General features: G+C 40.9%; 1 protein-coding gene across 4 annotated transcripts; it reads left to right on the top strand.

The window, feature by feature from the left end:
* Positions 1-513: 513 nt before the first annotated feature.
* Positions 514-16,282, top strand: LOC143161215 (methylcrotonoyl-CoA carboxylase beta chain, mitochondrial-like). Of its 4 annotated transcripts, none has more exons than XM_076339956.1 (13): positions 514-602; positions 1,049-1,379; positions 3,057-3,253; positions 4,391-4,569; positions 5,504-5,584; positions 6,019-6,197; positions 7,706-7,898; positions 8,918-9,009; positions 9,937-10,093; positions 10,859-10,981; positions 11,609-11,757; positions 12,281-12,362; positions 16,030-16,282. In XM_076339956.1, the coding sequence occupies exons 2-13, from the start codon at positions 1,060-1,062 to the stop codon at positions 16,111-16,113; spliced, it is 1,836 nt and encodes a 611-aa protein (XP_076196071.1). In that variant the 5' UTR covers positions 514-602; positions 1,049-1,059; the 3' UTR covers positions 16,114-16,282. The 4 variants fall into 4 exon arrangements, with proteins under 4 accessions (XP_076196071.1, XP_076196072.1, XP_076196073.1 ...); XM_076339957.1 differs by lacking the exon at positions 514-602 and adding an exon at positions 842-913; XM_076339958.1 differs by lacking the exon at positions 514-602 and adding an exon at positions 949-966.
* Positions 16,283-16,328: the final 46 nt, after the last annotated feature.

The raw sequence follows: 16,328 nt of genomic DNA, 5'->3' as shown, positions 1-16,328 counted from the left end.
GCCCAACAACATGTAATTTACAAATCAAAACACATATGCTGTGTATGTAATTGCACTTATTTCCTAGAGCAGCAATCCGCTTTGCTCCCTGTGTTATTTTTTGTGATGTTTGCCCTTCGCCTATCGTTTTCACAGCGTTACCCAGGCCTTCCTTGAGGGCACAGGCCCAGCATGCGCCATGCCGAGGCACCCGGAGGGAACTGAGGTGGCGGGAGACCCTGGTGGGGACAACTGGTCCGAGAGGGAACCCAGGGCGGTGGGTGGCAGTACCTGAGCCATGGCACCGCAAAGGGACACCCGGGACCGAGTGGAATCCAGCCCAGCACGCCTCCTTTGGAAGGCAAGGGAGGAGGCACCCGGCAGTACGACCGCGCTCCGGCTGTGTAGGGCCGCGGGCGGGAAGCTGCGGCCAGGCCAGGCCCGTCCCGGCCCGGCCCCGGGGCGCAGCAAGGCCCCGTCGGCAGGCCCGGCCCGGCCCGGCCCGGGCGCCCGGGACAGAGGACACCCATGGCAGAGGACGCTCGGGGGCGGGCCGCCGTGAGGGTTGCGGAGCCGCCCCGAGAGGCGGGCCCGGACCGGACGGCTCAGCGGCGGCTGCCCGAGTAAGGGTCGGCGGGGGCGCGGGGGAAGCCGCGGCGGGCGCGGGGAAGGAGGGAAGGGGAGAGGAGGCAGCGGCGGCCGGGCGGGCCGAGGCGCAGGCCGGGGAGCCTCGCCGGAGGGCCCACGGTCCCGCGCTTCCTGCCCCGGGAACGGCCGCTCAGGGGCCGCCCGGCCCCGCCTCCGCCTCCCGACGCGCTCCGGAGGCCCCGGCTGGGCCCGCTCCCGGCGGCGTCTCTTTCTCTGCTCGTCCCCGGAGCCCCACGGGGCCTCGGGGTGCTGCCACCGTCTCACGGGGCTCTCCTCCGCGGGCAGGGTGCGTGCTGCAAGGCGGGATCCGGGGGAGTTCCCTCACGACCCCGACCTGAGGTGCGGAGTCTGTTTTGCCTCGTCAGTCGAGGGAATCTGAAGTTTAATTTTTGGCAATAAATGCTGTTTTTTCTCCCTTCAGTTCTTAGGGTCATGTGGAACACCGTCACTTTGTGCTCCCTTGGCAGACTGCCCCCCAACGCCACATCTCCGCTGCTTCCAAGGTTACAAACCTTAAATCGCGTGTTCGAAAGAAAGTATAAGGACTTGTGTCATGGTAAACAACCCGCACACATACTGCAGAATCAGGGGTTTGAAAGGACACGCGACATGATTCCCTACCGTTTAGTAAGTAATAAAGCAAAATATAGACAGTATGCAAAAACTTACCCTGTTTTAGATGGACGTATCCTGTCTGTGTATCGACATGTGTTTGAAGAAAATTTAAGGAACAGTGAGGCTGTTATTAAAAGGTAATAAACTGTTTTTGTGGTGTTTTAAATATGTTGCTGCTTCTGAGATGTTGTGACAGTTACTTAGAGGCACTTTTAGGGACTTTTAACATAGGAAGAATGCTAATTAAAAAGCCCAGAGACTAAAAAAAAAAGCAAACTTCTGTTCTTAAAAAGTCCAGAGACTAAAAAAAAAAAAGTTGGGTTTTTTTCCTAACCATTTTGAAGCTTAAACTAGTTTCCTTGCTGCTATTTTCTCGGGCAGCTTCTCTGCAGAGTGAATTTTGCAAGAATCGGCACTTAAAAATTTCAGCCCCCCAAAAGAGGTGCCTAAATGTTGACTGAAATGCCTGAACCTAGGTGCAGACTGTATTTAAAATAGTGCCATGTGACATTGTTTTGTATATATTGCCATTTTTTCTAGACCTTCATAAAATTTGTTTTGTGTTTGATTTTGAATGCAAAGACATAAATGGTGACTCACACATTTACAGATCCCTCCTGCAAGAGTAGGTGACAGTTACTGCAATTAATAGTGATTCACTGATAAAAGCAGGAAAATGTATTTTATGTGTTTGTCCTTAAAGATCAGATGGCAAAAATTCAAAGGCCTTTGTTCAGAGGAATGATACATGAGCTGGAAGCAAAGCTATGGAAAACACACTGTGCCCTCCTGTGGTGGCATTTACGACACTATTAAAGATCCATAGCTTTTTTTCTCCTGAGGTTTTTCAATCTCTACAGTCTGCAGGAAGCCACAATAAGATAATGGAGTCACGAGCAAAGTGGTGCATAAATAGTTATGTCAAACAGTATTTTTAGTTAAAGATGATGCATCTTGGCGAAAAATATTTTACTTTAAATAAATTAAGAACCTGGTTTATTTAAGACCAAAATTATTCGAGGTACCACATTTGTTTACAGTTTATTCAATTCTTTATCTGTACTTGATGCTGCCCCAACAATAATGTTGGTAATCACTTCCTCTCTTGATGATTGTAGTGACACTGCAGTGTTCACTACTTCTAAAGTATATCTTCTGTGCTGTAGAGTGTGCATTTCTTCTAGATTTAGTAATTTATTCTACTTACCAGTTACTGATTTTTGTCAGATAAACTTGTTGAGGGGAACTGAAGGAGGAAGCCCTTGACTGGATTCTTCCCTAGAGTAGTTGGAACATGGAGGTAAATGTCCATGCTGAATTAGGACTAGCAAATAATGATAGCTTTATTAATAGCTGCAAGTTTATAGGCTAATGTTGTTTGTAGGGCAATATCTCTCAAAGTCAGCTTTGGTCGCTGATGATCAGCCCCTTCTCATTACTCCGCTCATGGGGTTGCTGGCAGAGATTAATTATGATCATACATTGTGTTGGGTGTATATGGGCAACACCCAGGGGAGGATATGGATTTAATAACGTCTACTATCTATGAACATAAACTACAGATAGAATATTATTTCACTCTTTTTTTTGTCTTTATTAGACAATTTTGAATAACGAAACTAAAATGCTTGCTTTAAATAACAAACCTTTGCTTTTTATTACACTTTTTACAATCTGAAAATGCGAATTCGTCTTCATTCTCATACCATTGATATGAAAACTGCAATACATTTAAGTCCTATGTTAACTCTACTAAAGGGTAACTTGTAAGTAAAGGTGGTTTTCATTAATTGAAACTTTGTTTTTTAAATCAGATATTCAGAGTTGCTAGAGATGGTCAGTAAAGGAGGGGGAGAAAATGCCATCTTGCATCATACTCAGAGAAACAAGAAGCTGTTTGTTCGTGAACGCCTGAAGTTGCTACTTGATGATGAGTTTTTTCTTGAGCTGTCTCCACTGGCAGGCCTCAATATGCCATATGGTGATGTCCCTGCTGCTGGGTGCCTTACTGGTAATTGCTAGCAAATGTAATATTAGATGTAATGGGAAATTGATGAAGTTCATTTGTTTCATTGCTCATATCTTTAAGTATGATTCATATTAGATCTAAAGATGGATATGGGTTGAGAGTATTGTTTTGAGCAGCCCATGTTGGAGATGCAGCCCAGAAGGAAGAAGGGTTTTGAACCAACATGATCCTTAATATAATTTGAGAGATGCTGTTTGGGTGCAGTGATGAGTAAGTGATTGTAAGCAGTGTACATTCGTTGTAGTCTGTGTGTGCTGCACACCTTCCTATACTAACCAGCCTTGCTCACTGAAGTTAAGGTGTTTGTTCTTACTGGGAAAGGAAAAAGGATGCGTGTAATCAGTTTTATGGAATATTTTAGTATCTTAAGAATGTGCTTTCCTAGGAAAAGTGAACATCAGTTCTATCCAGTAGCAGCTCCCAACATGAAAGAGTTCAGCCACTGCTGTATTATTCTTCTGCAATCTTTGCTGGGTAATCTGGGAGAAACCTTTAAAGAAAAAAATGTTCTTTCATTTCTTCTAGATTTAGCAATTTGTTCTACTTAGCAGTTACTGATTTTTGTTTCAAAAATTTAGAATGATGTGTCAAATACACTGTTGTCTGTTAAAGGAAAGGGGACAAAGTTACTGTGTGACACAGGAGCTGTGACATATATTTTGTAATATTTTTCAAATTATAGATGAGTCTTTTCATTGCATTTTGAAGAGCAGTTCCAGTTTAAAAAGTAACTAGAAGAATAGAGTATGAAATCCTATCTTTTGTCACAGATTGTTAAATTTTTCAGTTTTATATAGGTAATTTTTAATTGCCTTCTCTGTTATCTCAAGAGTTGGAAGTCAGCCTATGTATTTTTTTCTCTTATATTGTCACTGGGAGTAAATAAGTTTATTTCAAGTTCTGTCTTCTGTCATTTACATTTTTTAAAAATGTCATTAGCTTTCAGTTTGTTATTCCAGAAAAGAGCTATAGATTTCTTGTCTGTGTGGTATTCGCAACTTAATTTGCAGCTTCTTGATATGGTATTACCAAAAGAACATCCTAGCTATAATTTGCCCCCCTTGTTTTGTCTATGGTATTCTAGAGAGTCCTGATAAGTATCTGTGGTACCACTTACAGGAATTGGCAAAATCTGTGGGGTCTGGTGTGTCTTCGTGGCAAATGATGCAACTGTGAAAGGAGGAACTATTTATCCGATTGGAGTGAAGAAACAATTAAGAGCTCAAGAAATAGCCATGCAGAACAGACTGTTATCTGTGTACCTCACTGACAGTGGGGGAGCATTCCTACCACTACAGGTAATACCAGAACCACTTAACAGAAGAAAATACCTACATTTATTTTAGTCATACTAACGTTTAACAATAAACCTCAGATTTATGTTTTGTTTTCTTGGCTGGTTGACTTTCATTGTCTGTTGTACTTAAATTGAGTTTTGTTCACAAATTGGAGTCCGGGAGATGATTTGAAGATACGTAACAGTGGTGATCACTATGGCTAACGTTGCATCTAGCATCTAATCAAAGTTTAGAAACTTGAGTATCAGTGGAGGGACAAAGTGCTGACCAAGTATGGATATTCCTCAGTGTGCTGAAATGCTTTGGCATCTTTAATAAATTAGTACCTTGTTTGAGGTTTCAATTTTCAACTTCAGAATCTATAAAATTACTCTGTATTTTATTGTAGTGTTTGTGATAGTGATGCAGTAACCTCCATGGCCTTTAAAAATGTAGTTTTTGAATTTCTTACTATAAAAGGAGAATTTGCACAGGTTCATTTCCAACGTACAGAGGTCATGTTATCACAGAGACTATAATAGTTCCTTCTCCAGACTGAAAGCAAACACATAGAAGTTCTTACCTGACTTAAGGAGTTGTATCGAAAACTAAAAAGGGAAACTGTGCTGAAGTCATTTCGCAGATAAAGTATGAACATGAGCTTCCCCTTCTCCATGTTTACAGTCTCAGTTTGTGTAGAATAAATTGGTTTCACAAAAAATTATGAAACTTATCTCTGCTTTCGAAACACATGGGTATATTTGTGGAACTGCACAATGTATAAGGGGAATAAATATCATAGCAAATGCTGTATATGAAAGTTTCAGCTATGATTGTTAGTGGTGACCTTCCCGGAGTCAGTTCCAATGCGTTTGTGAATTAATGGAGTGAAGAGAAAGCATTGGCTTTTGTAGTTAATATTGAAACTCACTTTGTCTTTTCTCTGTAATGTCAGTCAGAGCTGTTTCCTGACAAGTCACACGGTGGCAGAGTTTTCTACAATGAAGCAATAATGTCTGCCATGAGAATCCCTCAGGTACAGTGTCATTTGGAGTACAAGTAAGTGTAGTACATGTGATCAGTAGAGTTCTGAAAAAAGTTTTGTTCTAATACAGATTCTAGGAACAACTCTCAAATATGCAAAAAATTTTCTAAAGCTCACCTTTTCTGTTTGTGGGGAAGGGAGATGCAAATAGTATCTCACATAACAGAATACTTCAGCCTTAAGGATCCTCTAAGTGTTACCAACTGATCATGATGGAAAAGCATCGAATCACTAGGTTATTTTAGAGTAAACATTGAACTCTCAAAACGAGCATTGTTGTTCATGCTGGTATTTATATCTCTAGTTCATTGTTCCCCAGGCTGCGATTTAGTCTCTTGAATGTTTCTGAAATAAATGTAATGGTTTTGCCTTTCCATTTTCCTCTTTCCAGCATCTTGGTTTGTTTTGGTTTATTTGTCCTTCAGGTGGCAGTGGTGTGCGGCTCCTGTGTAGCTGGAGGTGCTTATGTTCCAACCATGGCAGAAGAAGCTGTGATTATAGATAAAATCGGTACACTGTTCCTTGCTGGCCCACCTCTGGTAAAAGCTGCTACAGGAGAATATGTCTCTCCCGAGGACCTAGGAGGGGCTAAACTTCACTCTAAGTACGTGAAATAAGTCTTTAAAATAGGAGAGAATTCAGCATACTTAGCTTTAAAGAAACTTTCATTTTATCTTAAAATAACGTGAATGAAGCTACTCCAGTGACAGGATACAATACGGTCCTCAAGGACTGAAAAGCATGCAGTGAAAAAAAAAACAGTAGAAATGATACATGAATTATTATAAAGGTTGGTGGCATTCAGTTATATATGTGGGAGTGTCACGGGGCTAGATACAACTCTTTGAAATTAAAAAAGTAACATGGCATTGTAATTTTGTCTTTACTACTGTCCACGGGAACTTTCTACTTCCACTGTGTGTGTACACACACACACACACACGCGCTCGCTCTCTCTGATAGAAATCTCACATAACTACAGAGGTCAGGATCAGGGCCAAAAGTGGAATCTATTATTACACTGTTTGCTTTCCTTCTCAGGTGTGGCTTTTTTGTTAGATCAGCCAAATGGAAGTTAAATTAAGTGATCTTATGGGGTGAAGCAGGGATTGGACAAATCTGGATTTGGTTCCCCATTCTTCCACATACTTTCTGAGCAACTTCAGGCGAGTCTGTTCCTTTGTGCCTCAGAGGGACGAGCTATAGAAGAGGGATGGTATCATTTCTTTTCCTAATGTAAACATTGTCAGGATACAAATATTAAAAAATAATTGTGAGTGTTCGAATACTGTGATGATGGGGAAAATGCATAAGAAATTATCTTTTGTTCCCTAAACTGATGAGTGGAGTGGTGGTATGACTTCTTTCCATTTGTCTGCTTCTGAAGACACTAGACTAACTCACTGCAGAGAAGAATCTGAATGCTTGTAAAAGTACCTGAAGCAAAGAAAAAAAAATGGAAAGCCTGCCTGTCTCTGCTGTTAATGAGGGCTTCATAGCAGGAGATGAGCAAACAAGAAATAAACCTGATAGTAGCTATCTAACCATTTCTTTAATGCTATTTTTCTATGTCAGAAATTTCTGTAGTTGTCAAAATAGTTATTCCCTTCTAGATAGGGGAAAAGGGTGGCTTTGCTTCTTTGTTCTTGGCATTCTATGCTGTGTATATGGTAACCAGATTCCATACCTTTCTCACAAACACAAATAGTAGTATGACAGTCACCTAACTGTGTTACACGTAATAAGTTACTGTCTTTATATCCGGGCTGGAAGTGCTTATTTTGAAATAATTTTTAAAGTTTGTTTTCCCTTTATTATATTGTTTGCAACATCATCATCATGAAAATAAATTCAAAGGTCTTTCTTTAATACAGGTAAACACAAAGGTCACAGGGAAGAACTTACTGTGAATTTGTTTTTGGGTTGGATTGCACAGAAATTCCACTGACTTAACTGCTTTCAGCTCATTCATACAAGAACAAAATCACACAATATTTCCAGGGAGGTTGGAGAGTCACAGTATGGGTTAAGGTTTTTTCCTTTAGTTTGGGTTTTCTATTAGAATTCAGATTTCATTAATTCAATACTAACTAATGTTGCTTTCTCTCCTAGAGTCAGTGGCTGTAGTGACCATTTTGCATCTTCAGAAAAGGAAGCCTATGAATGTATTCGAAATGTTATCTCTACATTAAATTATGATCCACTGCCAGAGAACGTCATAGAGCATGACAGTCCTCTGTATAGTTCTGATGAGCTCTTGGGACTGGCACCGCAAGATTATAGGTGTACTCTTCCTGTAAAATTGGTAAGGTGACAGATACTGTATTCCTTCGTCCTTTCAGTCTGCTCCAGATTAACAGGCAACAGGCTGTTCTCTCTTGGAGAATCCTGAAGTACCTGAGATATTCTGTATTATTACCTAATCAGTTGCCAAACTGTCTTGAGTCTGCAACAAAGCAGAATGGCAACAATTCTGTGGAATTATAGAAAATATTTAAGCTGAAAACCTGCTAGAAATAAGATAATTACAGATTATGCCAGCTGATCCCCATCTGTTTCCATGCACTGTTTGAGATGCTGTTATGTCAGTATGTCTTGTACTGTGTTGGCTGCCTTGAGAATGTGCACCCCTTTAGTGTCCCGTTTTCCCCTCCCTCTGCCTTCCCCCCCCCACCCCAAGTAGTCAAGACTATCATCTTGTAACATAAATGCCTAATGAAAATACTGACTGAAAAAACAACAAAGCTCAAATTAAACTTGCTTGAGGCTGGAACAGATGCTAATACATAAGCAGAGACATGCAGAACTGCCCACGCTATTTTCATTGTGTTGTTCTAGAAGAGATTTAGTCTCCAAGGATGTGAATCCGGTATCTTTTCCAGGGGTAAATTCCTACAGTTAAGGGGATTGACTGTATAAAGCAGTGCAGCTTTGAAGGCAGCTTTTAAACTATGTTTGAAAAAAGCATGAGCAATATGCAACTGAGTGTTTCTTATGCATGCAAACTGTAACTGCACACAGGTTTTTTTTTTTACAACATTTTTATGCACATAAACAACTGTGCTCTGTAACACTGAAATAATTTTGGAGTTGAACTTTGGCTCAGAATACATTGAAGGTAATCAAACATAAACACAAATTTGGTATTTTGTGCATATTGAGTATTTAGCAGAGTGTAAGACATAAAAGGGCCTTCTATGCTCATTTAGGTTGACAACTTGCATTATACAGGTCTCCTTACTATTTGAACAGAGCATATCTTTTAGCAGAACTATCCTATTTTCACTTAAATTTCTGTAGTAAAGACTGTATATTTCTCTGCAGATTCTGAGCCGTCTGATGGATGGAAGCAGATTCCAGGAATTCAAGGCTAATTATGGAACAACATTAGTAACAGGATTTGGCCATGTGGAAGGGTAAGGCTATAAGATTTCATATCAAAATGTATGGACATACCTGTCTAAATAGCTTTCATATCATTATCAGGTTTTACAGTATTCCAATAACAATGTTTATGAAGTTCTGAGTCAGTCAAGAATTGGTAATAAAATACGTCTAGAAAGCCTGATCTTCTGTCTCTGAGCTCTGAATTCACCATGTCTCAGGCCAATAGCAGCAGAGAGTGATTACAAATGAATGGTTTTCACGACTTTGTGAAATGATTTGTTTGTTCACAAAAACTACTAGCCAGACAGTTAGAACACTGAAGTCTCAGCAGATTACTGAAGAAATAAGAAACAGCATCTTTAAAAGTGTTCCATCCCAAACTGAGTTGAAAGCTATCATCCCTTCTCCCATGTGATGGAGATGGGATAATACCCATACAATAAAGCCTTGCATAATTCAGATCAGGCTGTATTATTAACACATTCATGAAGCATACAACATCCCTGTCAAATCATATTTAAAAAAAAAAAAGGTAGTAAAATACATTTTTAGAGGCTCTTTAGGCTGAAAGTATAAACTTTTCAGATTGACTGCTAGGTTCTATGTTACAGGAATTGGAGAGAGCCCAGAGTCCTGACACCTTGTATGTTGTCTTGCAGTGTAAACTCTGACAGGTCCTCTATAGCTTTACCTGCCCTCTGGGTATTAATCCATCTTAATACTTCCATGCTTTACCTATCAGGAGTGCTGCAAGACTTCTTGTTTGTTAGGTATGTGAGGGTCCTTGAATGAAATGACACATGTAAGTGCATCCTTTCACATTCTGAATTTCTGTAGAAGGGCAGATCTGTGTGTGTGTACGGATATTTTTATTTCCTTCCTTCAGAACATTATGAGCTACAGTTTCATAATTTCTGGGGTTCAAAAGTGAAAATGTTCATGTGTCTGTTTTGTAGGCACTTGGTGGGGATAGTGGCTAACAGTGGGGAGCTGTCTCATGATGCTTCTCTCAAGGGTAGCCATTTTGTACAGCTGTGCAGTCAGCGGAGCATTCCCATCCTCTTTTTTCAAAATACTGCTCCACATACAGCAGAGCCAACAAGCATCTCACAGGTATGGCATTTTTAGTTCAATATGCTTAATTCAAGTAATGCTTAGCTCTTTTTTTGTTTAAGATTACATTTTGAAAATTATTGTTAGGAAAATAATTTTTTTAAACCACTCTTGATGGTTTAAATCAAGAAGCTTCATAATTACTTTGTTCTTAAATCTTTCCATTAGCATTCTCACTTTATTCTAGCTTTAAGCAGGCCTCTATGCTTATCTAAAATGGTACTGTCCAGCTGGCATGTGAGCTGTAAAACTTGGAATTTATAGTGCTTTTTATATTGAAATACAACCTATCAATTCTTCTGATACCACTGCGCTCCCCAGAAAAATATACTTGTCTTTTAGAAAAGTGAGGGCATTAAAGTACAGTATGTTTTGTCCTGGGCTACAGAGAGCCTCATGGTAAAACCTACATTAGATTCTCTGAACAGAGACTGTTTCTGCAGCCCTGTTCCTCCCAACTGTCACCAGCACTTAAAACAAAGCCTGGCATAATTGCGTTGTACTAAGTTTCGCTAATGCCTGGGAGAGCTAGGGTTGCACTGTATCGTAGGTTTTTGCACATTGGTTATAATTGTTTTGCTGATTTACATTATAAAATAAGTGCATAATGGGCTTTGGTAGTTAATGATGCTATCTTACTGTTGTGGAAGAAATGATCATATGGAATTGTAAAGAAATAAATGTTTTAGAAATACAAGTTTGATGGGAGCAGAGGGAATCTAGAAGAAAGACTTAAAGGATCTAAAATCTTTATTTTCATTTCAGGCAGAGGCTCACTCCAACAGATTAAAAGCCCAGGCCTCCATGATGGCTGCTGTTGCTTGTGCTGCCGTTCCCAAAATAACCATTGTAATTGGTGGCTGTTACGGGAGTGAAAGTTATATTATGGTATGGGTAGCGTAAATGTTAATGGGTTTGATAATAGACTTTTTACACTTTACCAAGATTTCACAGCACTTCATTTTTAAAAAAGAGTCAGCTGTTGTTACAGACATTTAACTCAGTTTGCTATTTTAACTACTTTTAAAGCAAGAAGTGCATCACAAGATGTGATTACAGAAAATTTGGTCTGCATCTAAGAACCTAGAGCCAGTTCTAAAAGTCCAGGTTATCTGAAAATGTCCCGACTTGGAGACAATCCTGCCTTTTTCTCAGCACATGCTGTTTGTTTTCAGTGATCAAGGAGCATGTCTCCTTTAGTTTTGCTACTATTTGTGCTGTTCATGCAGCTAGTAAGTGCAGTAGGGCTCTTTGCTTAGAATTAAACATGTAAGTGCTTGGAGGAAAAATAAAACAATAAAACAGCAATATTGAGGGCAGCGGGGATTGTGGTGGTTGCTGCTGCAGGGTGTCTGTACTAATACAGGAGCTGTAGCTGTAGTGGTAAAGGAGCTGTATCATTAATGCTTTACAAATTAAACTGTATTACATTCTGCCTTGAACTTGACTGTGTCATCCTATAGCCATCTTTTTGTGATTAATTTCAATGAGTTTGTGTTGTGTATTTTTTTGTAGTGCGGGAGATCATTCAGTCCAAACTTTCTGTTCTTGTGGCCTAATGCAAGAGTTGCTCTTGTAGATTCAAGACATTTCTCCATAGTCCCACAAGCTGGGGACAATGACTGTACAGGAGATGAAGCAGAGCTAAAACATCTGAAAGAAAAGTAAGGACATTAAATATAAACCCTTGCAGTTACACTCAGATTTAATTAGTTAAATTACCTACTTTTGTTCATCTTGCAGGTCAACACATCCCAAACAAATAAAGCAAACCTGAATCTACTGAAAAATACTTTAAATTTCCATGTAATTCCATGTCTGCTCTTAGGGTCTTCTCAAGGAAGCACAAATGTTTGACTTTTAAAAAACCAACCGACCAACCAAACCCCCACAACAACAAAAAAACCACCAAAAAACAACCCCCAAACCATACAACCCAACATCAAGATATTCTGCTGTATATTAAACAATGGCAATCTTCTGAATGTGGAGGATGGTCTGTACTGCAGAATGATCAGATCTGTTATGTATTACATGCTGGATTCTAATTAATTTTAACAGTAGTACTGCACATTCACTTGAGATTGAAGTATATGCCTTTTTCATCTATGATTTTGTTTTACTGGCCTGATGTTTTTTATTACATTTTTGTGCTTTTAAGCTTGTTTAATACTCTGTCTTCTCCAGGCTAGAGGAAGAAAGCAGTGCATTTTACTCTTCTGCCAGACTCTGGGATGACGGTATAATTCTACCTCAAAATACTAGAAAGGTAGGGGTTTTTCCTTATTTGTTCTTTACAGTACATTTTATGCTCAGATCTCAAAAGGATCTTGCGGTGAATGTGCAAGCCTATGACTTGCTCAAGGTCAGCGGCATGCTGAGTCCCAGAACTGGGTCTCCCACTTCTCACTCTGTTTTCTGTGGCATTTAGCTTTGCAATTCTCATCTTTTCTCTTCCCCATTAGTCTATCCAAAAAGTTTCTGTTGAATTCTGGTTACTTGACTACAGCATTTCCTCATTGAACCTCTTAATTGACTTTACCATTTGATTCTGTATCTTAATCCTTTCTTTTTTGGTCTTGCATAATCACCCATATCTTCACTCTTTTAAGTTCAGGCTCATTACTGTTCACATTGTTTCCATTCTTTTGTCCTAGGATGTTTATTTTTGCTACTTTCTCTTCGTGCTTGTAATTTGCTGCTTACAATTGGGATGCCCCCCCCGCCTTTTTATTTATTTTTTAAGTTGGCAAACATCCACTCCACTAGATTCTTTCTGAAAGCCGCTGCCTTTGTTCTTCTAATTTTTCCTTGTTAGGTTGTTTATTAGCAATACTTCGTGTTCTTTGCACTTCTGAAGCTTGTTTGCTTAAAGATCACAAATACAGCCTGCTATCAATTAATCCTTCTAAATATGGTACATATTTATAGTACTATGTAGATGTTAAATATTTTCTGTGGACTTTAGGGGAACTTTGATAATGGGAGAGCACTGAGAAGTATCTTCTAGTACTAGAGCCCAGAGACTACCTCTGTCTAGGAACTACACATGAAAAGAAAATATTCATCCAGGCCTGCATGGATGAACAAGGAGCTCCTGGACAAACTCAAACACAAAAAGGAAGCCTACAGAGGGTGGAAGCAAGGACAGGTGGCCTGGGAGGAATACAGAGAAATTGTCCGAGCAGCCAGGGATCAGGTTAGGAAAGCTAAAGCCCTGATAGAATTAAATCTGGCCAGGGACGTCAAGAGCAACAAGAAAAGCTTCCATAGGTACATCGGGGATAAAAGGAAGACAAGGGAAAATGTGGGCCCTCTCCGGAATGAAACGGGAGACCTGGTTACCCGGGACACAGAGAAGGCTGAGGTACTCAATGACTTTTTTGCCTCAGTCTTCACCGGCAAGTGCTCGAGCCTCACTGCCCAAATTGCAGAAGGCAAAGGCAGGGACTAGGAGAATGAAGAGCTGCCCGCTGTGGGAGAACATCAGGTTCAAGACCATCTAAGGCACCTGAAGGTGCACAAGTCCATGGGACCTGATGAGATGCATCCACAGGTCCTGAGGGAACTGGCGGATGAAGTTCCTAAACCACTATCCATCGTATTTGAGAAGTTGTGGCAGGCTGGTGAAGTTCCCACTGACTGGAAAAGGGGAAACATAACCCCCATTTTTAGAAAGGGAAAAAAGGAAGACCCAGGGAACTACAGGCCAGTCAGTCTCACCTCTGTGCCTGGGAAGATCATGGAACAGGTCCTCCTGGAAGCTATGCTAAGGCACATGGAGGACAGAGAGGTGATTGGTGACAGCCAACATGGCTTCACCAAGGGCAAGTCCTGCCTGACTAACCTAGGGGCCTTCTATGATGGAGTGACCACATCAGTGGACATGGGAAGGGCTACAGATGGCATCTATCTGGACCTCTGTAAGGCCTTTGACATGGTCCCCACAACATCCTTCTCTCTGAACTGGAGAGGTATGGATTTGATGGGTGGACTGTCCAGTGGGTGAGGAACTGGTTAGATGGTCGCATCCAGAGGGTAGTGATCAACGGCTCAATGTCCAGATGGAGATTGGTGACGAGTGGCGTTCTGCAGGGGTTCGTATTGGGACCAGTACTGTTTAATATCTTCATCAATGACATAGACAGTGGGATCGAGTGCACCCTCAGCAAGTTTGCAGATGACACCAAGCTGAGTGGTGCGGTCGATATGCCAGAGGGATGGGATGCCATCCAGAGGGACCTGGACAAGCTCAAGAAGTGGGCCTGTGTGAACCTCATGAGGTTGAACAAGACCAAGTGTGAGGCCCTGCACCTGGGTTGGGGCAACCCCCAGTATCAATACAGGCTGGGGGATGAAGGGATTGAGAGCAGCCCTGCCAAGAAGGACTTGGAGGTACTGGTGGATGAAAAGCTGGACATGAGCCAGCAACGTGCGCTTGCAGCCCAGAAGGCCAATCATATCCTGGGTCGCATCGCAAGAAGCATGGCCAGCAGGTCAAGGGAGGTGATTCTGCCCCTCTACTCTGCTCTGGTGAGACCCCACCTGGAGTAGTGTGTCCAGCTCTGGAGCCCTCAGCATAAGAAAGACACGGACCTGTTGGAACGGGTCCAGAGGAGGGCCACGAAAATGATCAGGGGAATGGAACAGCTCTCCTGTGAAGAAAGGCTGAGAGAGTTGGGGTTGTTCAGCCTGGAGAAGAGAAGGCTCCGGGGAGACCTTATTGCAGCCTATCAGTACTTAAAGGGGGCTTATAAAAAAGATGGCGGCAGACTTTTTAGCAGGGCCTGTTGCGACAGGACAAGGGGGAATGGTTTTAAACTAAAGGGGGGTAGATTTAGACTAGATATAAGGAAGAAATTTTTTACACTGAGGGTGGTGAAGCACTGGAACAAGTTGCCCAGTGAGGTGGTAGATGCCCCATCCCTGGAAACATTCAAGGTCAGGTTGGACAGGGCTCTAAGCAACCTGATCTAGTTGAAGATGTCCCTGCCCACAGCAGGGGGATTGGACTAGATGACCTTTAGAATCATAGAATAGGTTGGAAGGGACCTCTATGTGACAGTTGAAATGAATTATTTTTACTCTCGGGTAATTTTCACCAGCACACCATAATTCCTGTTTACATCTTTAGCTGTTTTTTTACAATATTGTTTTGCTACTTTATCCCAGTTCTTGCTAATAGATGGAATTTATGTTTAGCTTTGTCTGAACTGACAGCATGTGCTCATTCAGATCCTTAATGTGCCTTTTTTTTAATAGGCTTTAAAAGACAATGTGTGCTCCAATAGCAGTGGAATATGCACAGTGAAATTAGGAAAATGCTTCTCATGACTCTTGATTTCCAACAAGATGCACAAAAGGTTTTGGCAAAGGAGACTATTATACACACCATATGATGAAAGTTAACAAAATCTTAATGGATGTTGTTTTTGAAGACCAAAACCAGTTCTGTATTTTCAGTCCCTGTTGTCACAAGACACCAAGAAAGATGACTTCTTAGAAAAAGATGGATGCGGAGGAGGAGGATGTTCTGCTAATTTTTGATATGCGATTGGGAATCTTAGGAGCATAGCTATGTAATAACAGAAATTGATTATCACTTAATATATTTTCATTGGAGTTTTACAGCAAAATAGCTTCCCAGTGTTCCAAAAGTAATTCTCTTGTCACCACAGTGACTTTAAAATGGTTCAGTGGTCTCTGTATGCAATGCATAAACTTTGGGATCCTGAGGACATTCCTTCCTTTACGTTTCCCCTGCCCCAGTGGTAGATTACACTGACATCTTATCTCCCCTGATGCTACAGCCAGCAACTGTTCATTTTAAGTGTTCATTGTTTTGCAAAAAGTAAAACAAATGCATTACGGAATGAGGGCATAACTAGTAAGTTTTACTAGTTTTTTGTCTTATATTGTCTTTTGTTTTTAATTAGGTAATTGCAAAGTGCTTAGAGATTATAGAACAGCAGAAGTACCAGGTCATATCTCCGTGTCAATATCCTGTCATCAGAATGTGACTGCAGCCATTTTCAAGTGATCAGCCTTTTAAAGTTAGCACCGTGTACTAGAAATCTTTAATGTCAATGATTTTCTAATACTTTGATACCATTAAAAACATTACCATTGCAGACAAACAAGAATCCTGGATTTTAAGTCTATTGGCAATAAGTTTGTATTTTGAACCGTAGCCTCTTACTACATTAGTTGAAAACTTATTTTGTGAAAAGGAAGG

Source organism: Aptenodytes patagonicus, chromosome 5 (assembly GCF_965638725.1).
Source record: "Aptenodytes patagonicus chromosome 5, bAptPat1.pri.cur, whole genome shotgun sequence".
Taxonomy (NCBI): domain Eukaryota; kingdom Metazoa; phylum Chordata; class Aves; order Sphenisciformes; family Spheniscidae; genus Aptenodytes; species Aptenodytes patagonicus.
Note: the sequence above shows the minus strand (reverse complement) of the source record. Positions and strands in the feature narration are given on the sequence as shown.